Below are 23,098 nucleotides of genomic sequence, written 5' to 3'. Positions count from 1 at the left end.
AAGGAAGTGCTAGATCAATTTCTTTTAATCATTTGAAAGAGTGACTAGATTGGTAGACCAGAGCATTGTATAGATATTAGTATACTTGGATTTTAACGTAGCATTTGATAAAATCTTTCATGATATCCTCGTGGTTAAGATGCAGAGATGTGGGCAAGATGGAAGTACCATTAGGTGCAGTTAGGACTCGAAAAAATGATCACCCAAAGTGTTGTGATTAATACATTATTATTAACCAGGAAGGAGGTTTCTAGGAGAGTGCCACAGGGATATGTACTTAGTTCCGGTTCAGTTTTATAAATGACTTAAATTAAGGCATGGATAACATTCTTCTTAAATGTGCAAATAACATGAAATGAAGACTAGCTAACATAATGGATAACAGTATCAGAATGAATGAAGATCTTGACAGGCTAAAATGATGGCTCAATCCAAATGATGATATTTTATAGGGATAAATGTAAAATCCTATGCTTAGATTAAAAAATAAATTGTACAACCTTAGGGTGCCAGAGGTATGTCTAGACAGTTGTTTGTCTGAAAAATATATGAGGTTTTTTTCTAAGTATGAGTCAACAGCATGACATGTCAGCTAAAAAAAGATATTCAGGAAAAAGACTCATGTATCTCATAAGCCATAAAATCTTCATGAGACAACACATTTTGGTGGTATCCTTGATGAAAATATGAGACAGGAACAGGCAGGCTTTTGTGAATGATTTTTTAAAAACCTTTACCTTCTATTTAGAATCAATACTGTGTCTTGGTTCCAAGGCAGAAGGGCCAGGCAATGGGGGTTAAGTGACTTTCCCAGGGTCATACAGCTAGGAAGTGTTTGAGGTCACATTTGAACTCAGAACCTCCCATTTCTAGGCCTGGCTCTCAGTCTACTGAGCTACCCAGCTGCCCCCAATAATCAGTTTCAAACAAGGAAACACAGGGTTTCCAAATATGTTTGCTACTGTGATCCAGGATGTTTTGCACAGAATGCAGATGGAACAGGGATTGTCTGTTGATAGTGAGATGCTCAAGATGTTCCTATTTGTGGGCAACATTGTCTTCATTGCATGAAGCCTCTAAGGGCCTCCTAAGTGAGATCTATGGTCAAAAAAGATCTGCCTAACACAGAACATAGGAAAAAGCAAATGGATGAATACCTAATGATCAGACTATGGCAGATAACTGAATGGGCAGCTCATTGATGGAGTCCAACAGGACACAATCCCCAGTCATTAAAAATACCCTAACAAACTATCATTTTCATATCAATATTCTTTTATTGATCATGAAAATGGCAGTCTTTGAGGAATCAAACTTGTAGGTGACCCAAAGAGTAAGAGAAAGGTATAGTAGGAGCATGCTTCAGTTGTTTGTTTTTCGATAAAATCCGATTTCTCTAACCTACCATTCAAGGCCTTCCACAATCTAGTTTCAACTATACAGATACATTTTTAGAAAATACTAAAAGAGCTATTTTCGGGACATTATGGGATGATGTCTTATGTGATGCCTCTCATCCACCTTTAACTCAGCTCTCATCTGTGGCTCTAAGCAATGGTCACCTCCTCCAGGAAAACCATCTGCAAAGATGGGTTAACTCAGATGGAAGGTAAGCAACAATGTGCCTAGTATATTATCAAGGAGGACTTGAATGCAAGACATAGTGTAAAAGCTATTGAGGAGATGTAAGATTAGAAAAAGAGTTGGACCAGTAATGTGATAAAAGCAAAAGATAATAGAAACTGAGTATCGCTACTGTGTTGGCATCTATGAAATATCAAGAGACCTAGAGGAAAGGCTTTCTGTGGAAGATTGATGGGAAGACGAAAAGACACAGACGGGCTAGGTTCTACGCTCCTGGGAAGAGTACCCACTTTGATGAGATTAAGCATGCACTCAAGCTCTGAAATACTGAAGTATATTCCAAGGATCCTTTTAGCTCTTGTAGTTTGTGATTTTGTAAATGGCTGCCACCAACTTACCTCTTCTCTGTCAGTAAAGATCAGTATAATTGATATAATTGGCAGGAAGCTAAATGTTGTCTTGCTTATTCATCCATGGGGCTGTTGACTGTTTCCAACATATTGGGTCATGTTTGGGCTGTGTGCTCAGGCTCACGGAGCCTTGAAGGCTGAGGTGGATGTGGGCATTTCCCCACTTCTCTGTCCTCTCTCTCCTCCTTCCCACTCCCTGCCCTCCTTGTCACAGGAGGCTGACCATTCTCTGCTGCACTGGCACTTTGAGACTTCCTGCAGAGTGCCAGCTGCCAAAGCCTTTGGCAGAAAAGGAGGCTGACGGGTCAGGAGTGGTGAGGGTGGACACCAGTGTCTAAAGATGGGAAGGAGGTGGTTGTGGGTGGGGTGGGAGAGAGGACTCAGGCGTTGCTGCCCAAGAACACAGAAATGGGACCTGAACCAGCTTGTATTGCCCAATAGATAAACATAAGAGCAGGGGGTTTGTCTCTGCTGAGGGGCTGACCAGGCCAGCCCACAATTATCTCATTTTTCTTTAATCCCTAGTGTACTTAACATCAGTATAGAATATTACACAGCATTACAAGAGGCCACAGAGGCCATCTTTTCCAAAGCCCATTTAATTTTATTGAGGCAAAAAATGAAGTAGATGGGAATCCAAAGACAGGAAAACCCAATAATATAGTATCACAGCTGGAACTAGAACCCAGTTCTCTGGATTCCTAACCTTATAACTCCTCTCTCTATAACATTTCTGATTTACAAAGCACTTTCTTCATAACGGCCTTGCGTGAGAGGTCAAGTGTTATTATGTCCAACTTACAAATGTAAAAATTGACATTTAGAGAGGATGAGTGACTTGCTTGAGGTCACATAATTAGAGAAAAGGAATTTGAATTTAGGTCTTCTGACTCCCAATAGAAGGTTCATTCTACCGAAATGCCCTATTTTGGCTTTTCTGAAACATGATTTATCAGGCCTTGGTAGCCCCTCCTGCTCCCCTGTCCCAACATGTCTTTGCAGTTTTGCTGTCACTCATTGGATGATTCTGAGCTTCATCTTCTCCCTCCTGAGGTCAGTTAGCAGGTCCCTAGGAGAAGAATCTGGGGTCAAAGATCTTCACAGGACCCCTGAAATTACATCATGTGGTCAACCACACACTTCATTTGTATTTGAGACTAGAGTTGATGCTAACTCTCAGGCAAGGATTGTTCAGCTGGCACCCTTGTGAGCTCAGGGAATTTCAGATCAAACTATAGAACATCAGTGCAAGAAGAGACCTTAGGATGCAGAATATGGAATCTCAGAACTGGAAGGAAACAGTCAAAGCAAGCTTGAATATCTAATCGGAAGCCAGGTTATATAAATTGAACATAGAAGAGCCTTTATAACACGGGACAGAAAGTTGAAGATAGCCATCGATCTTATTCTCACTCATTTGCTTAGATTATAGAGTACCTTCAGGGCCATTGAGTCTAACTCTTTCATTTTATATTTGAGAAAACTGAAGCACCACAGAGAGTGACTTGCCAGGGTCATACAGCTAATAAATGTCCAATGCTGGATTTGAACTTGGAAAGATGAGTTCAGGCCTGGTAACATTTGAAATCAGGTCCAAGTCTGGTGCCCTGTACACTTTTTCATGCTGTCTTTTTTCTCTCCACAAGAGAAGGAGGTAGCCACTGTTTCCCTGAAGCTGGTGAAAGCATGGAGATAGAGGAAGCGTGATGCCCCTTCCCAGCACTGACTTTTAGCACATCCTTCTAAGAATTTCTTCTCATGGATGACTGTGAATCTGAGGCCTAGAAGGAGACGTGGCCACAATAGTCAAGGCCTTTCCAACGTGTCCATGCAGCATAGCCACCCCTCTCCTGGTCCTGGCCCCATGAAGCCCACTGCCCATCAGCAGTCAGAGTCCTTTGACTTTCCCACGCTCAGTGTCTGGAGGCACTGCTGGGTTCACAGATGGTCCTTCTTGCTCAAGTCCTTCTTTGTGACTCTGGCTTGGAGTGTGGCTGGCGATTGAGCTGTCCAGGAGAGGATGCCAGGAACTGATTCTATAGGGTGACAGGGAGCTGTCACAGGCAACACAGATTTGGCTCGGGAGTAACATAGCTCTTGTTGCCGAACTCGTGCCAGGAGATTTCCCTGCTCCCCCTCCTACCTGGTTCCTCCTCTTGATGGAAGGTATCTGGACAAGATGCAGCTATCTCACCAGCTAAAATCACAATTTCTACAGAAAGCCTTACTGGGTCCCTCTTAAACCTGGTGCTTTCCTTTTATTGATCATTTCCAATTTATCCTAATAATATTGATTACTTATTCAAACTATCAATCAAATAGCATTTAAGTATCAATAAAATAGATGTCTCAAAAACTTACTAGCTGTATGACTCTGGGCAAGTCCTATAACCTTTCTAAACCTCATCAATAAAATGAGGTTAATAATTGCACCTAATTCACAGGGTTATGAAGATTGAGATAATACATTTAAAGAGCTTTGTGAATCTGAAAACACTAGGTAACTGCTAGTGATGATGATGATGATAATGAAATGATGCATTAAGCACCTATTAGCACTATGCTAATAGCACTAAGGATACAAAGACAAAAAGTTTAAAAGTCTCTAACCTCAAGAAACTCACATTCTAAAGGGCAGCTAGGTGGTTCAGTGGATTGAGAGTCAGGCCCAGAGATGGAAGGTCCTGGGTTCAAATTTGGCCTCAGACACTCCCTATCTCTGTGACCCTGGGCAAGTCACTTAACCCCTATTGCCTAGCTTTTACTGCTCTTCTCCCTTAGAATCAATACGGAGTATTGATTCCAAGATGGAAGGTAGGAGTTTAAAAAAACAACAACTCACATTCTGTTGAGGGAGACGATTATAGACACATAAAAGCATATGCAAAATGACAATTCAAAACACATACAAAATAAATATAAGGGTAATTTCTTTGGGAAGGGGAAAGACACTAGGAAGATCAGAAAAGGTCTCATGCAAGAGGTGATGTTTAAATTGAAATTTAACAGAAATTAAGGATTGAAGAGGCAGAAGTGAGGAGAGATGAGAATATACTGAGGCATGGAGATGGGAAACAGAATGTCATAGGGGAGGGACAGCAAGCAGGACATTCACTGGTGTGTGAATGGTATCATCATTGTGCAGCCATTTTTCAGTTGTGTTTGATTTTTTATGATTCCATTTGGGAGTTCCTTGGCAAAGATATTGGAACAGTTTGCCATTTCCTTGTCCAGCTCATTTTACATATGAGGCAAACAAGGTTAAGTGACTTGCCCAGAGTCAATGAGCTTGTAAGTATTTGAGGCTGGATTTGAACTGAGACCTCCTAACTCTGGGCCTGGCACTTTATCCATTGCACCACCTCACTGCCCATGAAAGGTATTAATATTTAATAAATCTGGAAAGATGGGTTCTCCCTCTACACTGCTTCACTAGTTGATCTCATCAGTTTCCATGGATTCAAGTATTATTTCTATGTTGATGGTTCTCAAATCTATTATCCAGTCTTACCATCTCTGCTGACCTCTAGTCTCACATCTTCAGTTGCCTATTGGATATAATTCTAGTGCCTTCTCTTGGTTGATTATTTTCAATTTTTCTTTTATTTACCTTGTTTTTACATAGCTGTTTGCATTTTATCTTCCCCATTTGACTGTGAACTCTGTCACAGCAGGGGTTACTTTTTACTTTCTTTGGGTGCCCAGTTTTTAGCCCAGTGAAATGGCACATAGTAGGCACTTAATAAATGCTTATTGACCAACTAGACCCCAGTTCTGAAGGACTTTAAATGCCAAATAGAGGATATTGAATTTTATTTTAGAAGTATTTGGGAGTCACTGGAGTTTGTTGAATAGGGGAGTGCTATGGTCAAGCTAGATTTCAGGAAAATCAGTTTGGCAGTTGTGTGGACGATAGATTGGAAAGGGTAAAAGCTTGAAGCAAGGGGGACCAACTAGGAGATTATTGCAGTTGAGAAGTGATGAGAGCCTGAACTAGGATGGTGGGTATTGGAGAGAAGAGAAGAGACATGTGAGAGAGGTGTTATCTAGGTAGAATCTTCAAGACTTGAAAATGGAACAAATATGTGTGATGAAGGAAAGAGAGGTGTCCAGGATGATTTCAAAGTTGGCGACCTGGAAGACTTAAAGGATTGTAGTGACTTAAACAGATACAGGAAAGTTTACCAGAGGGGTTGGTTTGGAGAGAAAGATGAGCTCAGTTTCGGACATGTTGAGTTTGAAATGCCCATACATTAGATTTGAAATTTCCAAATGGTAGTTGATGATACTAGGCTATATATATATATAGAAAGACAGACAGACAGACAGACATAGACACAGAGACAGAGAGAGACAGAGAGATAGAGACAGAGGGAGACATACAGAGAGAGACTAGGGTTGAACATATAGATCTGGAAGTGATAATTGAACACATAGAAACTGATGAGTTTGCTAAGAAAGAGGGTAGAGAGAAAGAAAAGAATTTCCAGGTCAGGGCTTTGAAGAGCTTCCAGAGTTTGAGGTAGGATGTGGAAGATTTATTGGCCAGCAAAAGAGATTGAGAAGAGTGATCAGTCAGGTGGGTGGGAGCAGAACCAAGATGTAAAGCATGATCAATAGCATCATACATTCTGGAAAGGTCAAGATGGATAAGAATTAGGAAAAGGTATATGGTTTTGGTCATTAATGGATCACAGGTAATTTTGGAGAGAGTATTTTCAGTTGAATATTAAGATCAGAAGCTAGATTATGGAGGTTTGAGGAAATGGAGAGAGGAGAAGTGGAAGAAATGGGTATACGGTTTTTCTCTAGTAATTTGGCTATGAAAGAGAGGAAAAAGAACAGGGTAATAGCTTGAAAGTGTGATAGCATGAAGCTGGGGGGTAATGGATATTTTGTAGTCAGCAGGGTAAGCAGTTAATAGATGGGGGGAGGTTGAAGATTAGAGAGAGGAGGATGGATATGGGAAAAATCTTTGGGAGGAGACTAGAGGAGATTAGTCAAAATGAGAATATGGACTACCTCTTCATCAGAAACTGGAATAAAGGGAGTGAGAATGAAATTATTTGAAGAGTTTTTAAGATGCCTTGCAAGAAGAGACAAAGAAATGCATAGTGAACAGTCTACTTTTTCAGTCCTTTGCTAAGACATCAGGGGAAAAATATTTTGCAGAATAATTGAGGAGAGATGGCTTATATGATTTCTTCTAGCACAAACAGCATATAATTAAGAGAAGAAGAGGGAGATTGTTAGAGTAATCAAATACAGGTATTTGATTACAAATATAGGCCTTTAACATTTGAGAGTGGAAGTCTAATCTAACTGTTGAACTGGCTAAACAGTCAAGTTTAAGAAGGGAGTAAAGTAGAACAGGGGTGATGGCCTAGAAAAGTATTTAGTAGTACAGGGAATGGAGGTCATGGTAAGGATGAAGAAAAAACTTAAGGAGAATAAGGCATAGGGGAATACAGAATAATAGGAGAGCATTGTAGGATAAAGGAATTATAGAATTCTTGATTGTGGAGTGGAATGTTTGTGGGTAAGGTCAGAGCAATTGTGTGACAATCTTTTTGTGGTTGATATAGAATGAAGATATAATTTATGGGAGATGAAGAAATTGAAGAACTGGAAGGTTAGAATATTCTAGGAAATACCAATATGTGTCTTGAAATTTCCTTAAGGGGAGAGGTTGTGATGAAGAGGAAGACTGTAAGCCAGTTACTGAAACTTTTGAGAAAGAAGGAGAATGGCCTGAGGGCCTTTATATACAGAAGTCTGGAATGAATGTTATCATTGGATAGACTTAATCTTAAAGGAGAACAGGTTGCTGAATGATGGCAATAGAGGGAGGATCTGGAAGTGGGTATCTGGAGAAAAGAGTATTAAAACTTCATGTGAAGGGGACAGTTAGGTGCCTCAGTAGACTGAGAACTAGGCCTAGAGATGGGAGGTCCTAGGTTCAAATATGACCTCAGACACCTCCTAGCTGTGTGACCCTGGGCAAGTCACTTACCCCCCATTGCCTAGTCCTTACCACTCTTCTGCCTTAGAACCAACACACAGTATTGATTCTAAGATGGAAGGTAAGGATTTTAAAAAACAAAACAAAAAAACCTCCATGTGAGAACATTGCTTTGGAGGGCTCCAGAGAAGATCCATTAGTGCTAGAAAAGATGGCCAGGGATATAGTGTCTTAGGTGGTGGTGGGGAAGGCAGAGAGTCTAAGTGCCTGTGATTACTAGAAAATTGAAAGAACATGAAAGGAAGAGGTCTGAGGAAAAGAAAAATGTGTTGAAGATAGAATAGGGATTCAAGAAAGCACAGTGGAAGGGGGTGTGAGAAAGGAGTTGGCCTGAAACATAGGAGGGATAGGACTATGATGGATGGAGATGAAAGAATGGGAAGTAGTGGAGTCAGGAGAGGGGAATGGTTTTCAATTAGTCACTCAGGGATTTTATATCACTAAGACTGGAAGAATAAGGTGGGATTTTGCTAGCTATTTGGCTCATCAAATTAAGAACTTCCACAACGCTTCCCTCACAGTAACTCTGTGAGGCAAACAGTATAATTATGGTATTGACGTCATTTACAAATGAGGAAACTAAGGCTCTGAGAGTTTTAATGACTTGTTCAGGGTTATACAGGATTTGAACCTTTGGGTCTCCTGCTTTCCAGGTCCAGGTCCACTTTCATCACTCCATTTACTCAATAACAAGCTAATGAGTGTATATTCTACACAAAGTCCTATACTATATCTGACTTTAGGGACCTTTAAATGTCATGGTGATTATGTAATAATAAGGATTAGTAGGAATAATGTATTGTATGTATGTATTGATTTATACTTTTTCTAGTTCTATCCTATATTATATTATTTGATCCAATACCCCGGAGAGCAGGAAAGATGTCTGACGAATGGTCAGTCTGAGGCTTTGAGAGCTGACATGATTTGCCTAAGGTTACAAAGTGAGATATTGGAAGAACTGGGACTAGATCCAAGATCTGCTAGGCTACTGATCATAGACTCATGGAACTTTAGAAATGGAAGGTTATGGAATAGGAAAATGACATGGTGAGACTTGTACCTCCAAAAGATTGGCAGCTGTGTAGGGGCAGGCAGACAGGCAATACTTATTTATTAAGCACCTACTATGTGCCAGACACTATGTTAAATAAACACCGGGGATACAAATACAAGCAAAAAGAAAGACAAGCCCTGCCCTTTGGGAGCTCTGGAAAGGACTCATTAATGAGAGAAGGGAGCCAGCATGGCAGGGTGATGTTCCATGGAGTAAAGGGCCAAAGGCACTGAGGAAGGTTCCAGGGTGAGAAGGCAGCAAAATCATTGCGGTGAAGTCTAGAGGGGATGGATTGTCCACAACTATGGAGTCACACATGACTCTTTCCTTTAAAACTCAATCTATGAGAAGCTATGTAGTACAGTGGATAGAGCACCAGACTTGGAGTGGGGAGGACCTGGGTTCGGGTCTGGCCTCAGCTACTTCCTAATGGTATGACCCTGGGCAAATCACTTAACCCTAATTGCCTAGCCCTTGCCACTCTTCTGTTTCAGAAATGTTGCGAAGATAGAAAGTAAAGTTTTTTTTAAACCTTTACCTTCTGTCTTAGAATTGATTCTAAGTATTAGTTCTAAGGCAGAAGATTGGTAAGGGCTAAGCAAGGTGGGCAATGTTAAATGACTTGTTCAGGTATGCCCAAAGAGTGCTAAAATATTGCCTGCCCTTTGATCCAGCCATACCATTGCTGGGTTTATACCCCAAAGAGATCATAGGGAAAAAGACATGTACAAAAATTTGATAGCCACGTTCTTTGTGGTGGCAAAAAACTGGAAAACGAGGGGATGCTCTTTGATTGGAGAATGGCTGAACAAATTGTGGTGTCTGTTGGTGATGGAATAGTATTGTGCTCAAAGGAATAACGAACTGGAGGAATTCCATGAGAATTGGAAAGACCTCCAGGAATTGATGCAGAGTGAAAGCTGCAGAACCAGGAGAACATTGTACACAGAGACTGATACACTGTGGTAAAATCGAATGTAATAGACGTCTGTACTAGCAGCAATGCAATGACCCAAGACAATTCTGAGGGATTTATGGAAAAGAACGCTGCCCACATTCAGAGGAAGAACTACAGGAGTGGAAACACAGAAGAAAAACAACTGCTTGAACACATGGATTGATGTGGACATGATTGGGGATATAGATTATAAATTACCACACCAACGCAACTATCAATAATATGGAAATAGGTCTTGATCCATGACACATGTAAAACCCAGTGGAAATGCACTTTGGCTACGGGGGGGGTGGGGGTTGGAGAGGAGAGTAAGAACATGAATCATGTAAACATAGAAAAAAATTTTTAAAAAAATTAAAATAAAAAAAAATGACTTGTTCAGGGTTACAACACAGCTAGGAAATGTCTGAGACCAGATTTGAACCCAGGACTTCCTGACTCCAGGATTATAGTTCTATCCATTGTGCTACCTAGCCATCCTTCTTGCTAGATGAATGTTAGCCTCTCTACATCCAGTTTCTTCTGGTCCCAGTCCTTCCCTACAGTAGCTAAGACAATCTTCCTAAAGTACAAGTCTGCCTATATCATTATTCTACTTGAAAATCTTCAGTATCTTCCTATTGCTTCTAGGATAAAACATACACTCTCAAACCTAGCTTTGAAACTTCTGCACAATTTGGCTCAAATATGCTTTTCCAGCCTGATTTCATATTGCTCCTATTTTCACATCCTAAATTTCAGCCTATTTGGCTCACTGATAACTGTTCTCCGCATTTGACCTGCATCCTTTGCCTCTGTATGCTAGCATAAGCTACCCACATGGCTGAAATGGGTCCTTATATGTATAAGACATTCAATTAATCAATCAACCAATTAGCTAATCAACAAACATTTATGAAATGATTACTATGTGCTAGGCACTATGGGGATGATTGAGGACACAGATTAAATAATAAGAGTTTCTATTCTTAAGAATTCTTAATAAGGTGGGACCAAGAGGAGAACCAGTAGAGGATAAAAAGAAGATTGTCATTAGTGTCAAATGGCAGGTATGTGGCACAATGGATAGAGTATTAGGCTTGGAGTCAGAAAGTCTCATCCTTCTGAGTTCAAATCTGACCTTAGGCGCTTACTAGTTGTGTGACCCTAGGCAAGTCACTTAACACTGTTTGCTTCAGTTTCCTCATGGATAAAATTAACTGGAGAAGGAAATGGTGAACTACTCCTTTTCTTTGCTAAGAAAACCCAAAATGGTTTCAGGAAGAGTCAGAAAGCTTGAAACAGTGGAACAACATTTTAAAGAAGATTACAGTTTAACTTTTACGCATGTAAAATCTATATCAGATTGCTTGCCTTCTCAGGGAGAGGATTGAGGAGGGAGAGAGGCTGAGAATTTGGTTTGAACTTAAAAAAGAAGGAAAGGTGAAAAATTAGTTTTTCTCATGTAATTGAAGAAAAAATAAAATTTAAAAATTAAAAAAGAAGCTTAAAGTTTATTGGGAGAGCTTATATATCATATATATGTACAGGATAAATACCAAAGGAATACGAAATGTTAAATGTAAGGTAGTTTGTAGGGAATCAGGAAAGGCTTCATGTAGAAAGTGGTCCCTAAGGTGAGTCTTGAAGGAAGTGAGGGATTCTATGAGGTGGAGGTGAGGAAGGAGAATATTACACGCATGGAGAAAGGAATGCTATGTTGGAGGACCAGTAGAGGCCTGAGTTTGGGGTAGAAAATAATAAATTCTGTTTTTTTTAAACCTTTACCTTTAAAACCTTCAGTACCAGTTCCAAGCCAGAAGAATAACAAAAGTTAGGCAAACAGGGATTAAGTGACTTGCCCAAGGTCACATGGTTAGGAAGTATTTGAAGCCAGATTTGAATCCCAAACCTCCCATCTCTAGGTCTAGCTCTCTATCCATTGAGCCACCCCTTGAATAGCTACCCCTTGAATTCTGTTTTGACCATGTTTGGTTTTAGATGTCTATGGGACATTATGCCCAATTCTCCTTTCTAAATTCTTATCTTACTTCAAGGATCCTCTGCTTAGAAGTCACCTAGGTGGAGCCTTTCCTGATCCATCTCCCTGATTGTTAGTATTTGCTCACTCTGAAAAATATTTACTTCTCTGTGTTTATGTTGCATTTCCCAGGAGAATGTAAGTCCTAGAAGTCAGGAACTTTTTTCATTTTGACTTGATGTTCCAAGGACTCAGTACAATGCATTGCACATACTAATTACATGACTAATCACATTGCACAAATAGTGCTGCCTCAGAGGTTGGCTGAGGGAGCAGAGCTGAATAGATCTTCACACTCCAGGTCTAGGATCTTTGCTTTCACACAAGAGCGTAATACTGCTTTAGTGGCCTGAGTGTAGCAGCTATGTTAAACAGGAAACAGAGGTGTAGTCTTGCTCAGTAGATGACATATGCTACCATTATTCATGGTTCATTTCTATTTTGACTGACAGGCACGGTAGATACTTAAAGAATGCTTGTTGAATTGAGTTTAAGGGACCTTAGAACATAGAATATGGAATTCCAGAATTGGAAGGACCTTAAGAATATAATACTTAGAATGCCAAAATTAGAAGTGACTTCAGAAGATACACGGGCCTAATCTGTTAAGAAGATAGGTAGCACAGTGTATAGAATGCCAGGTGGGAAGACCTGGGTTTAAATATGGCCTCAGACACTTACTAGTTGTGTAACCTGGAGCAAGTCACTTAACTCTGTTTGCCTCAGTTTCCTTATTTGTAAAATGAGCTAGAAAAGGAAATGGCAAACATTCCAGTACTTTTGCCATGAAAACTCCTAAAAGAATCAGACATGACTGAAAATGACTAATTTTTGTCAAGCAACAGAGATCTGGATTGTGACCTGGTTAAGATTTTGGTTGGACTGGACTTATGATTTCACTGATGGAAGGAATTCCTAATTATAAAACTTCCTTTACTAGTGTAGATAGGGACTGGTTTGACAAAGTACAGTTTGAGACAGATGTCAAGGGCACTGAGAGTTTAAGTATACTATGCTACCTCTCTTGAATTTGAGCAATTTTGTTTGTGGAAATAGGTAGAAACAAATAGTTCTAAGGTATGCTACCATTGTACATGGTTTATTTCTATTTTGATTGATTTTGGCTTAAAATATTGAGAAGCCCTTAGAGACAACACCTCCCATGTAAAAACAAAGTACTTAATGAATGCAACAATGGATCATTTCCTAGATGTTATTTTTATAAAACTACTATGATTTCTTTGAGGTTGAAAGCTGGGACATGTTGCTAATTAGAAATTTCTGATGACTATTAGAAAATTACACATGGTTTATTTGTGTTGTGTCAGACATAAATGTGACTTTTCTCAACCTGAGATAGAGGCGAATCACACTCCATGAGGCTGCTTTGAGGTGAGGAATCAGGGAATGATTGGATCCCAAATCCAATAGAGAAGAAAAAAGAGTAGAAAAGTAGAAGAAGCAGTTGCTTTGACCAGAGCTCAGCTGGGACCAGTTGAGAGGACGACAGGCTTTGCAGCTGCTGCTGAGAACTGATCTGACTGGAAGAAGACATTTTGCTGCTGCTGGGAACTGATTTGATTTAAGGAAAGGACTGCTGTTTGAAAGAGCTATTTAGAGTAATAGCACTTTTGCTGGATTTTGATTGGGAGAAAAAATAATTTTTTGCTATATGAAGGCTTCTCTTGGGAAAGGAAAGGTTGCCTTATCTTTTACTGCCTTATGCAGCTTGAAAGATGGAAACTCCTCCACGGTTTGTCTACTTTGCTCTTCACTGCCATTTGTGGGGGTGGTGGGATGTCCCCTTAGATCCCATTGAGTAGATTTGAATACTTCTATACATTTCTGACTTGGAGGAATTGTTTTGCTAAGAGGACAAATTCTGTCTTACAGGTTGGCCAAGCAAGCAGACATGAATAGTTTTGTATGCTCTAGGTCTGGATTCTCTGCTTTCACTAAAAGAATATGACCAGCAGCTTTGCCTAATAGGAGAACTGAGAGGACCAGAAGAGGTATGGCTTTGCCCAGAAGCTAATATAAAGTATGGACTATTCCTTAAAGATGTCAAAGACATCAGGGCTTGTAATCCAAAGCTGTGAGTTGCTGTGGGCACATAGGCTTTCCTAATCATGTGGCTCCATTTTAGTTTTCTACAAGTTTGTGTCCATCTTCCCCCTCACACTGGTGTTACATTGGTGGGACACTGTGACTCCAGCGTATGGGTGGATTGTTATATTATTCTTGTTTTTGCTTTCTCATTTAGTTTTTTTCATGATTAAGGGTTAATGTTAGCATTCTAACTGATTTATTTAAATGGGGAACATACTGATGGGAGCTCAGGTCCTCCAACTGTGAATTGTATACAAATATTTCCTTCACATTAAAGATATCTCTTGAACCTTGAGAGTGAGTTTTAGTAGTCTGGCTACCTTTTCTGCGGAACCATCCCAATCTGCCAGTGTTAGTCCTGGTAAGTAAACCTACCTTAGTTCAGAGAACAAGAAGACTGATGTTTGCTGGCATACCTTGTAGCACATAATTGATTTTCTGAGTCACTCTACCAGTGTATATTAGAAGTAGAACTTGAACGCAGATCTGTCTGACTTCAAGGCTGTTCATATTAGCATTCACACAATGAAGTGGGAAAAACTGACAATGGAATTCAAGTCTTCTGACTCCAAGTTCAATATTCTTTCTACTATTTCCTGCTGCCTCTGAATATGTAATTGTAATGTTCAATTTGAAAAATATATAAAAAATGCCTACCTATTGTATACATAGAGTTGCGCTAGATACTAATGCAGGTAAAAGGCGTGGGTGAGACACAATCCCTGACTTCATGGACCTCTCAATCTAGTAAAGGGATATGATTCATATACAAATACATACATATAAATTACTGGTATACAAAATTGTAAATGAAGAAGTACTTAAGATAGTTGTAAATGAAGAGCTATGTGAAAAGAGAACATGAGTGTCACAGAATCGTTGCATCTCAGAGCTAGAAGTAAACTTTGAGGTTGTTTAGTCTAAAGCAGTGGTTCCCAAACTTTTTTGGCCTACCGCCCCCTTTCCAGAAAAAATATTACTTAGTGCCCCCTGTCACATACTATCACTGCCCCCAAATGCACCTGTGGCCATCACCGCCCTCCTGGATTGCTATAGCACCCACCAGGGGGCGGTGGCGCCCACTTTGGGAATCACTGGTCTAAAGCCTACCTGGTACTTTTAACAATTGATTAATAGGTATTTGTTGAAAGAATTAATGATTGAACAAGTCTGTCTTTCCAGTCTATTGACACTCATGTTTCCCAATTTATGCATTAAAACACCAAAAGACCACCTTACACTTTCTGGTTGGGTTCTTAATCTCTTTATGTGGTAGCTGTTTTGCAGACGCTTGAAGGATCAGTGTTTATATACCCAGAGGGAGGCATATGGGCAGCTGGTCAAATTCTTTTCATATTATAAACTCAGCCAGAATCCTGTAAATCATCCTGAGCCCCAATGTGGCCAAACCACTATTTAAAGTAGAGGAAAAAGTGCATTGTTGTCATGCCTTCCATGTTCTCCAAAGCTAATTGCTAGAAGTTCATTAGCGAGCTTGGTGAAGGAGTCTCTTCTAGTCTAGAAGGGCCTGTGGCTAGAAGGTCCAATGATCAGAGAAAGGACCTAAGAAGGTCAAGGCCATAGGCTCTCTCCGTAGTCCAGTCAGTTAATTTTGTTGTATTTGCTGGATGCAGATTATACCCCTAACACCCTTCCATCTCACACCGAATCATAGAACTACAGATTATCTAGGTAGGGAGTGGGGTTAGAAGTCATCTAGTCTAATCCCTGCCTAACCAGGAAGCGCCTCTATAATATCTTTGACAAATGGTACCAGCCTTTGTTTGAACAGGAACTCCACTACCTCTGATGGCTGCACTTTTGGACAGCTCTCATTGTTAGGAAGCCTTTCCTTACCAAACCAACATCCATTACTCTAATTCTACCTTTTGGGAGCAAAGGGAAACAAATCAAATTTCTTTTTCATATGATTTCTAAACCAATTCTGTGCAGAGGGAAGTGAATAGGTAAGAATAGTCCTATGCCCTAGTGAGAGCAGGAAAGGCTGGGGATTTCAGGGGGGATGCCACACCCAGGAACGGGCTCTCAAATCTTCCCCCAGCCCTCATTTCTGTCAGCTGCCATTACCTAAACTCCATTGCCTAGCCCTTACTGTTCTTCTGCCTTGGAAACAATACATAATACTAATTCTAAGATGGACTTCTTGGGCTTCTGACAAATGGCTCCTCTATCCAGGCGGACCTTATCCCTTTAGCCAACAAGCATTTATAGAACTTGTTCCTATGGAGTGGGGAAAGGGACTCCAGGGGCAGAATAGGAAGGAGACAGAAGCAATAGAAATGAAGAGCAGGTTCATTTTAGAAAAAGCATGGAAAGACCTATATGAAATTATGAAGAGTAAAATGAGTAGAACCAAGAGAACATTATATATAGCTATAAAATATTGTTTGAAGAATGACTTGTGTATTCCCATATCCAGAAAAAGAATTGATAAATAGAAATAAACAAGACCTAATTATATATGTGTGTGTATATGTATATACACACATATATCCTTTTGTTAAATGATGCCTTTTCTTTCTTTTTTTTCATAGATGGGGTGGCTTTCTATGTGGTATAATTTTATTTCATTTTCTTTAAAATAATATTTTCTTTCCCCCTATTATATATAAAAGCATTTTAACATTCTTTTTTAAATATAGTTTGAGGAGGGGAGGGAGAGTGGGAGATACCTGGGAATTTTAATGTAACAAACAAACAAATAAATAAACTAAAAGAAAAGAAATAAACAAAAAAGAAAAAGGTAGGGGTCTAAGAACTAATAATCTAATTGAAGGAACAGGCAAAGAAAGACGAAATAACTTCAGAACAATGACAAATGAGTCTGAGGTGGAAGTGGGATAGATCTACTGAGTATTAGAAGCATGAGTATTGACAGTACCAAGAATAAGCGAGAGATCAAGGTGGGGCATGTTTGTCTTAGGAAACCTTCCTGGAGGTAAGCCATGTTTAAAATGTATGGATAGAGAGGAAAAGGGTATAAGAAGATCATAACATTTTGGAGCTTTCAGAGGATTCACTTGAAACCTTTTATTTTATAGAAGAAGAAAATGAGGCATAAAAGCAAGTGATTTTTCCAAGGTCATATACTAAGTGACAGAGTCGGCACTAGAACTCAGATCTCCTGATTTCTTTTTCTTTTTTTTAAAACCCTTATCTTATTTTCTAAAAAGTACTTAAAATATTTTTCCATGTTTACACAATTAATTTTCTTTCCCTCTCCTCTTCCCTGCCCCCTCCCAGAGCCAACAAGCAATTCCACTGGGTTGTACAAATGTTATCACTTCATATCTATTTCCATATATTCATTTTTGCTATAGAGTGATCTTTTAAAACCAAAACCCCAACTCATATAGCCATATAAACAATTGATAAATGATAAGTCATATTTTTTTCTTCTGTGTTTCTGCTCCCACAGTTCTTTCTCTGGATGTGGATAGCATTCCTTCTCATAAGTCCCTAAGAATTGTCCTGGATCGTTGCATTGCTGCTAGCGGAGAAGTCCATTACATTGAATCATTCCACAATGTTTCACTTTTTGTATAAAATGTTCTCTTGAAAACTCTTATCTTAGAATCAATACCGCACATTGCTTCCAAGGAAGAAGAGCTGTAAGGGCTAGGCAATGGGATTTAAATGACTTGCCCAGGGTCACATAGCTAGAAAGTATTTGAGGTCAAATTTGAATCCAAGAGCTTTAGTCTCTAGGCCTGGATCTTTTATCCACTGAGCTTCCTAGCTTCCTCTGGTCTCCTGGTTTCTTGTCAGTGATGCATGCCATGCAATATAATATACAGCCTTATATATATGAGTGACAATAGACAGATGATCAAGGATGGAAAGAAGGCTTTCAAATTCTGTCTCTGCTGGATTGCCTTTAATGAGTACACAGCACTTTCAGAGTACTTACACCTTTTCAATTTCTGTGTCTTAAGAAGGTAAGGCTTCTTTCCTGAGCCTGGCCTCCTTTGTGCCCCATATAAATTGGTTCTATCTGTTATCAATATTTCCTAATTTCCCCTGAAGAAGTTCTGAGTCTTGCACAATAATGCACAATTTCCATTTTTAATAACATTTAGGCTTTTGGGAATGATTGTCTAGCCTTGGCTATTGTGTAAGTTTCAGAGGTAATCATTCTCCATCCCCAGATTCTTGTTGTTTTCTCTTTGTTATTCAGGGAAGGGGACTACCTCTTTCCTGGAAGTTCCTATTCAGTATGAGAGAAGGCAGAATGGGACTCACAGCTGTACTCACAAGTGAGCCTAGCCAAACTAAAAATTGAAGGCTTGTTCCCCTGGGCTGCCCCTCCCTACCCATTTCTTTAGGAAAAAAAACCCTACCTTCCATTTTAGAATCAATATTGTGTATTGTAAGCAGAAGAGGGCTAAGGACTAGGCAGATGGGGTTAAGTGACTTGCCCAGGGTCACCCAGTTAGGAAGTGTCTGAGGCCAGATTTGAACCCAGGACCTCTCCTCTTTAGGACTGGCTCTCAATCTACTGAGCCACTTAACTACCCTGACCCTGTAGACCCCTACTCATCTCGAACAACTTGCACCAACCCTTTCCTGACTCCTATGGGGACATAAATAATAAAACAGGACTCCTTTGTCTCTCAAGGCCACAAAGAATTAATTAAACTCATCTATCTCCCCAAGGGAAGCATGTACATAGATCTTGATCTAACTAAAGGCAGCTAAAGGGCACAGTGGATGGAGCACTGGGCATGGAATCAGGAAGACCTGAGTGTGTTCTCTTTTCTTCCCCCTGGCCAATCGATATCCAGAGACAGAGCTCCTAGAGGCACCCAGAAGCCTCCTCATTCTCTTTGCACAAAGAAGCAGAATCAATCCCCAATCTCCAATGAAGCTGGGCTGCAGTAGCCAGGCTGGGGAATCTCCCGTGTCAATTTGTGGAACTGTTGACTGCATAGGGTGGTCCCTTCAGTGTCATTCTTGGTTGGGAGTTCAGACTGCTCTGTGGGTACAGCTCCAGAAGTGAATGAAAAAGGATTTACTAAGTGTTTGCTACATGCCAAGCCTTGTGCCAATAATGGGGATACAGATAGAGAAGCAAGAAGGTTCCTGCACTCAGGTGGCTCACATGCTGTTAGGGAAGACGAAGCATAGAGATGGTTTTAATTTCACATTAGATGGAAAGGCCCTGTGGTCTTGTAGTCCAAGGCACAGGGTAATGCATCATCTTTAGTGTCATTTCTATCAATAAAACCATTTCAATTTCTGATGTTGAACCCTTTGATTGTGCCAAGGATTTGGCTGGGGAGAACTTCCTTTCTGTCTCTGTGGTTTCTGAAGAGGTAGGACTTACGATATCTGCAGAATAGTTGTTCCCCCAGTCAGGAGTTTTTGGCCTATGGTTCATAATCTTGCTTTTTCTTTTTAAAAAATATATCTTGACAACTATTTCAATAGAATCAGTTTCTTCTATAATCCCATGTATTTTATTCATTTAAAAACATTTTGAGAAGGGATTCAGAGTCTTTACCAGACTGTCAAAGGAGGCCACTCCCCTCAAAACAAGGTCAATAAATCCCTGTCCTGACTGATTTCTGTGGGAGGGGGTTGAGAGCAGGACCAGTGGTGTAGAGGGTGCTCTTGTTCTCATGCTTCTTGGGCTTATTTGTAGCTGCTGCAGTACACAGTTGGTACTGGAGGTGGCACTAATGGTGGGTCTCATTTCCCCAGGGGCTGCACCCCTGAATGATGGCCTTTGGTGACCTTGGGGGAGAGGGGCTCTGAAGTATGGAGGAGTATTTATAAGCTGTTCCAGTCCAGGACAGTTAGTAAGGCTATTGATCCTTAGGACCTCTATTCCAGAGCAGTGTTAGAAAATAGTGTCCCCAAAGTTTCAGTCCCGTTTTCAGCTTTAAGACTTAGCTGAATTTATTAGAAGAGAAGTATAATAGCTTAAAATTTCAGCAAGACTTTTGTGATAGCCTGTATTAAGTCTCTATACTAGCTGTGATCCGGATGCTGGAGAAACTTCCTTCTTTGCATATGGGCACAGCTATTCAAGCAACTCTTGTGTGCTAAATAATTTGAGGGAGACACAACTATTAACCAAGCTTACTGTTGTTAATGATAATTGCTGGCAGGGGCAGCTAAGTGACTCAGTGGATTGAGAGCCAGACCTGGAGATAGAAGGTCCTGGGTTCAAATCCGAACACAGATACTTCCTAGCTCTGGGAGCCTGGGAAAGTCACTTAACTCCAAGTGCCTGGCCCCTTAATGCTCTTCTACCTCAGAACAAATGCTTATTGTGAATTTTGATAGAAAGTAAGGCTTTAAAAAAAACCCTAGCATTTACATAGTGCATTACAAACACTAGCCCATTTTACCTTTATCACAATCCTGGAAGGTAGGTGCTTTTGCCCCCATTTTACAGAGGAGGAAACTGAAGTAAACAGAAGCTAAGTGAATTGCCCAGGGTCATGAGCCATTAGGTATCTGACATTAGATCTGAACTCCTATCTTCCTGACTTCAGGTCCAGTGCCCTATTCACAGCATCACCTAGCTCCCTCACTATTGATATTGTTATTCTTTTGACTTAGAACCCCCAACACCCAACAGAGAGTCTTTCACTTAATCATAGGCAAATAATAAAATGTTTTTTAGATTGGATTGAGAAGGAGGTTATGAGAACTGAAATCATTCTCTTCATTCTAACTTGGCTAACTATGTCCAACGAACCAGTGCCCTCATTAGAAGAGACACGACACATTCAGATTTTAAGAAATTTACATTCATGTTTAGACAGGCAAAAGAATAAACTCTCACCAGAGCAGGGCTTGTTTAAAGTGCTTTGATTCGGAATGGCCTGAAATTGTTTCTTGTATTTGAGCATTTAGAGACAGATAAGTCAATTTGTATACAGACTAATTTTTGCACATGAGCTGCACCAATAGAGTAGCTTGCTGATTCAGCAGTGTGTGCGTGTGTGTGTGTGTGTGTGTGTGTGTGTGTGTGTGTGTGTGTGTGTGTGTGTTTAGGGGGGGTGGGAGGAGATGAAGGTGAATTGGTTTTTTCCAACCCCGATACAGGATTATCTCTAACTCTGGAATCATGGACTGGAACCATTGACAATTTGCAGCTACTTCAATGATCATTTGGATCAATAGTTCATCACTGGAGCTTTGTATTCAACTTACAAACATCAAACAAACAGGATATTTCTATCAGTGTAGCTGAATATTGTATTGCCTTATTGAACTTTTAGTCCAAATAAGGTCATAGGATTTAGGAAGATTTATAGGGTCAGAAATTGAGTCTTAAGGAGAAAAAAGGACTTACTCAAGGCCACTTGGAGAATGAGTAGCAAACCAAGGATCTGTACCTAGGTCTTCTGACTCCAGATTCAATATTCTTTGCCCATCCTATGAGCTCTTTTTCACATGAATGGCTATTTAGCCAAATTTCTCCAATACTGTAATCTGGCATTTTAGTGTTTGAACCAAAGCACAAGACTTTACATTTGCTTTTCTTTAAATACAATAGCTTTAGCCCATTGTCCCACCTTGTCAAGATCCTGGCGGAGACCTATTTTATTATCTTTCTTGGTAGCCATTTCTCTGAGTTTCATCTCATTCACATATCTGATAAATATATTATCTATCCTTTTACCCAAGTTATTGAAGAAAGTGTCGAACAAGTCAAGGTCAGTGAGAGATCCCTGTGGGACTCCACTCTCCAATAGCTTCTGATTCTCTGTCTCCTTTGGGAGACCAAATGAGAGGCTTCATGGTAACAAGACATAATGTAAGAGAGCAGAACTCATGTAACTCACCATAGTTGTTTCAGCAATGGAGCCAAAGCTGTTAATGAAAATGTTGCAGCTCACATTGACTGGGGGACCTGAAAGGCAAGAAAGAGAGAAATGAACATTCCACTTCAAGGTTGCTAACCCAAAAGATGTCTCCACAACCCTGTGAAGCATCACGAGTTAGGGCTCTTTAGAGCAGCAATCAAGGCCCTCCAGAATCTTGTATCTGGCTCCCCAGTCTTAGCTTACACTACTACCCCTTAATATACAATACTTTCTGTTCTAGTTTTAAAACTCTCTTGTATATCTTAAGGGCACCTTCCATTTTTGAGAGTCTATGTACTATATTATAAAGCATGTTCTAGGTCTGATTTTTTGTTCTATGGTTTAAGGTTCCTTCCAGTTAAAATCCCTCTGACATTCTATGTGCTATGACTCCATGATTTTTTTTTTCTAAATTATAAGCTCCATGAGGCCAAGATTTATATTTATGTTTTTTCTTCTATCTCTCAGTTCTAAGCATGGTACTATGCAATGGGATAGATGCTCAGTTCATTAAATTTGTTCTATTGTTGATCCCTCCCTTAGGTTGGTATCATCTCCTCAGGAGTTCTTGGGACTCCTCTCCTTCTTAAGTACCTACAGTTCTTCCCTGCTGCTTTCCTGATGTGCATCAACTTTTTTTGGTCCTGGAGAAAATGCCAGGTACAGAGCATCAGGGGCTAAATTGGGATGTGCATTCATTAACACAAGATGATTCATTATTCCACCATATGGTCCCTTCCCCAAACCCCATCTACTGCCTTCTAATTTGTGGCTGAAATGTAGTCACGCTGCAGAATTTGGAGGCCATCTTGGGAATCACAATGCATGTCTGCTGAACTTATGAACTGCAGTGGATTTCTTTAGTGGGGTTGATGGGAATTGCCTGAAGAGGAACTGAGGGTGAGTCTGGAAGATTGCCAATATCAGAAGACTACGACATGTAAGCCTTTTGTATTCCCCAGTGCCAACAGGGAACAGGAATTGGGCTAGGAATACAAGAAAAGTCCCTATCTTAGCTCACACATTAGTTAGGGAGATAAAAGGTACAAGCTTAAATCAACAAGCCCTTATTGATTACTTACTATGTATAGGTA

The 23,098-nt window shown here is 40.1% G+C and overlaps 1 protein-coding gene across 1 annotated transcript in view; it reads right to left on the bottom strand.

Moving 5' to 3' along the window:
* GLRA1 (glycine receptor alpha 1) overlaps positions 1 to 23,098 on the bottom strand; it is an 85,271-nt gene that overhangs the window by 24,598 nt on the left and 37,575 nt on the right. Inside the window, exon 3 of the mRNA XM_044659857.1 lies at positions 21,984 to 22,051. Coding sequence (XP_044515792.1) covers positions 21,984 to 22,051 — 68 coding nt within the window. The remainder of the gene's footprint in view (positions 1 to 21,983; positions 22,052 to 23,098) is intronic.

The sequence above is a fragment of the Gracilinanus agilis genome, chromosome 2, assembly GCF_016433145.1.
Source record: "Gracilinanus agilis isolate LMUSP501 chromosome 2, AgileGrace, whole genome shotgun sequence".
Lineage (NCBI taxonomy): Eukaryota > Metazoa > Chordata > Mammalia > Didelphimorphia > Didelphidae > Gracilinanus > Gracilinanus agilis.
Note: the sequence above shows the minus strand (reverse complement) of the source record. Positions and strands in the feature narration are given on the sequence as shown.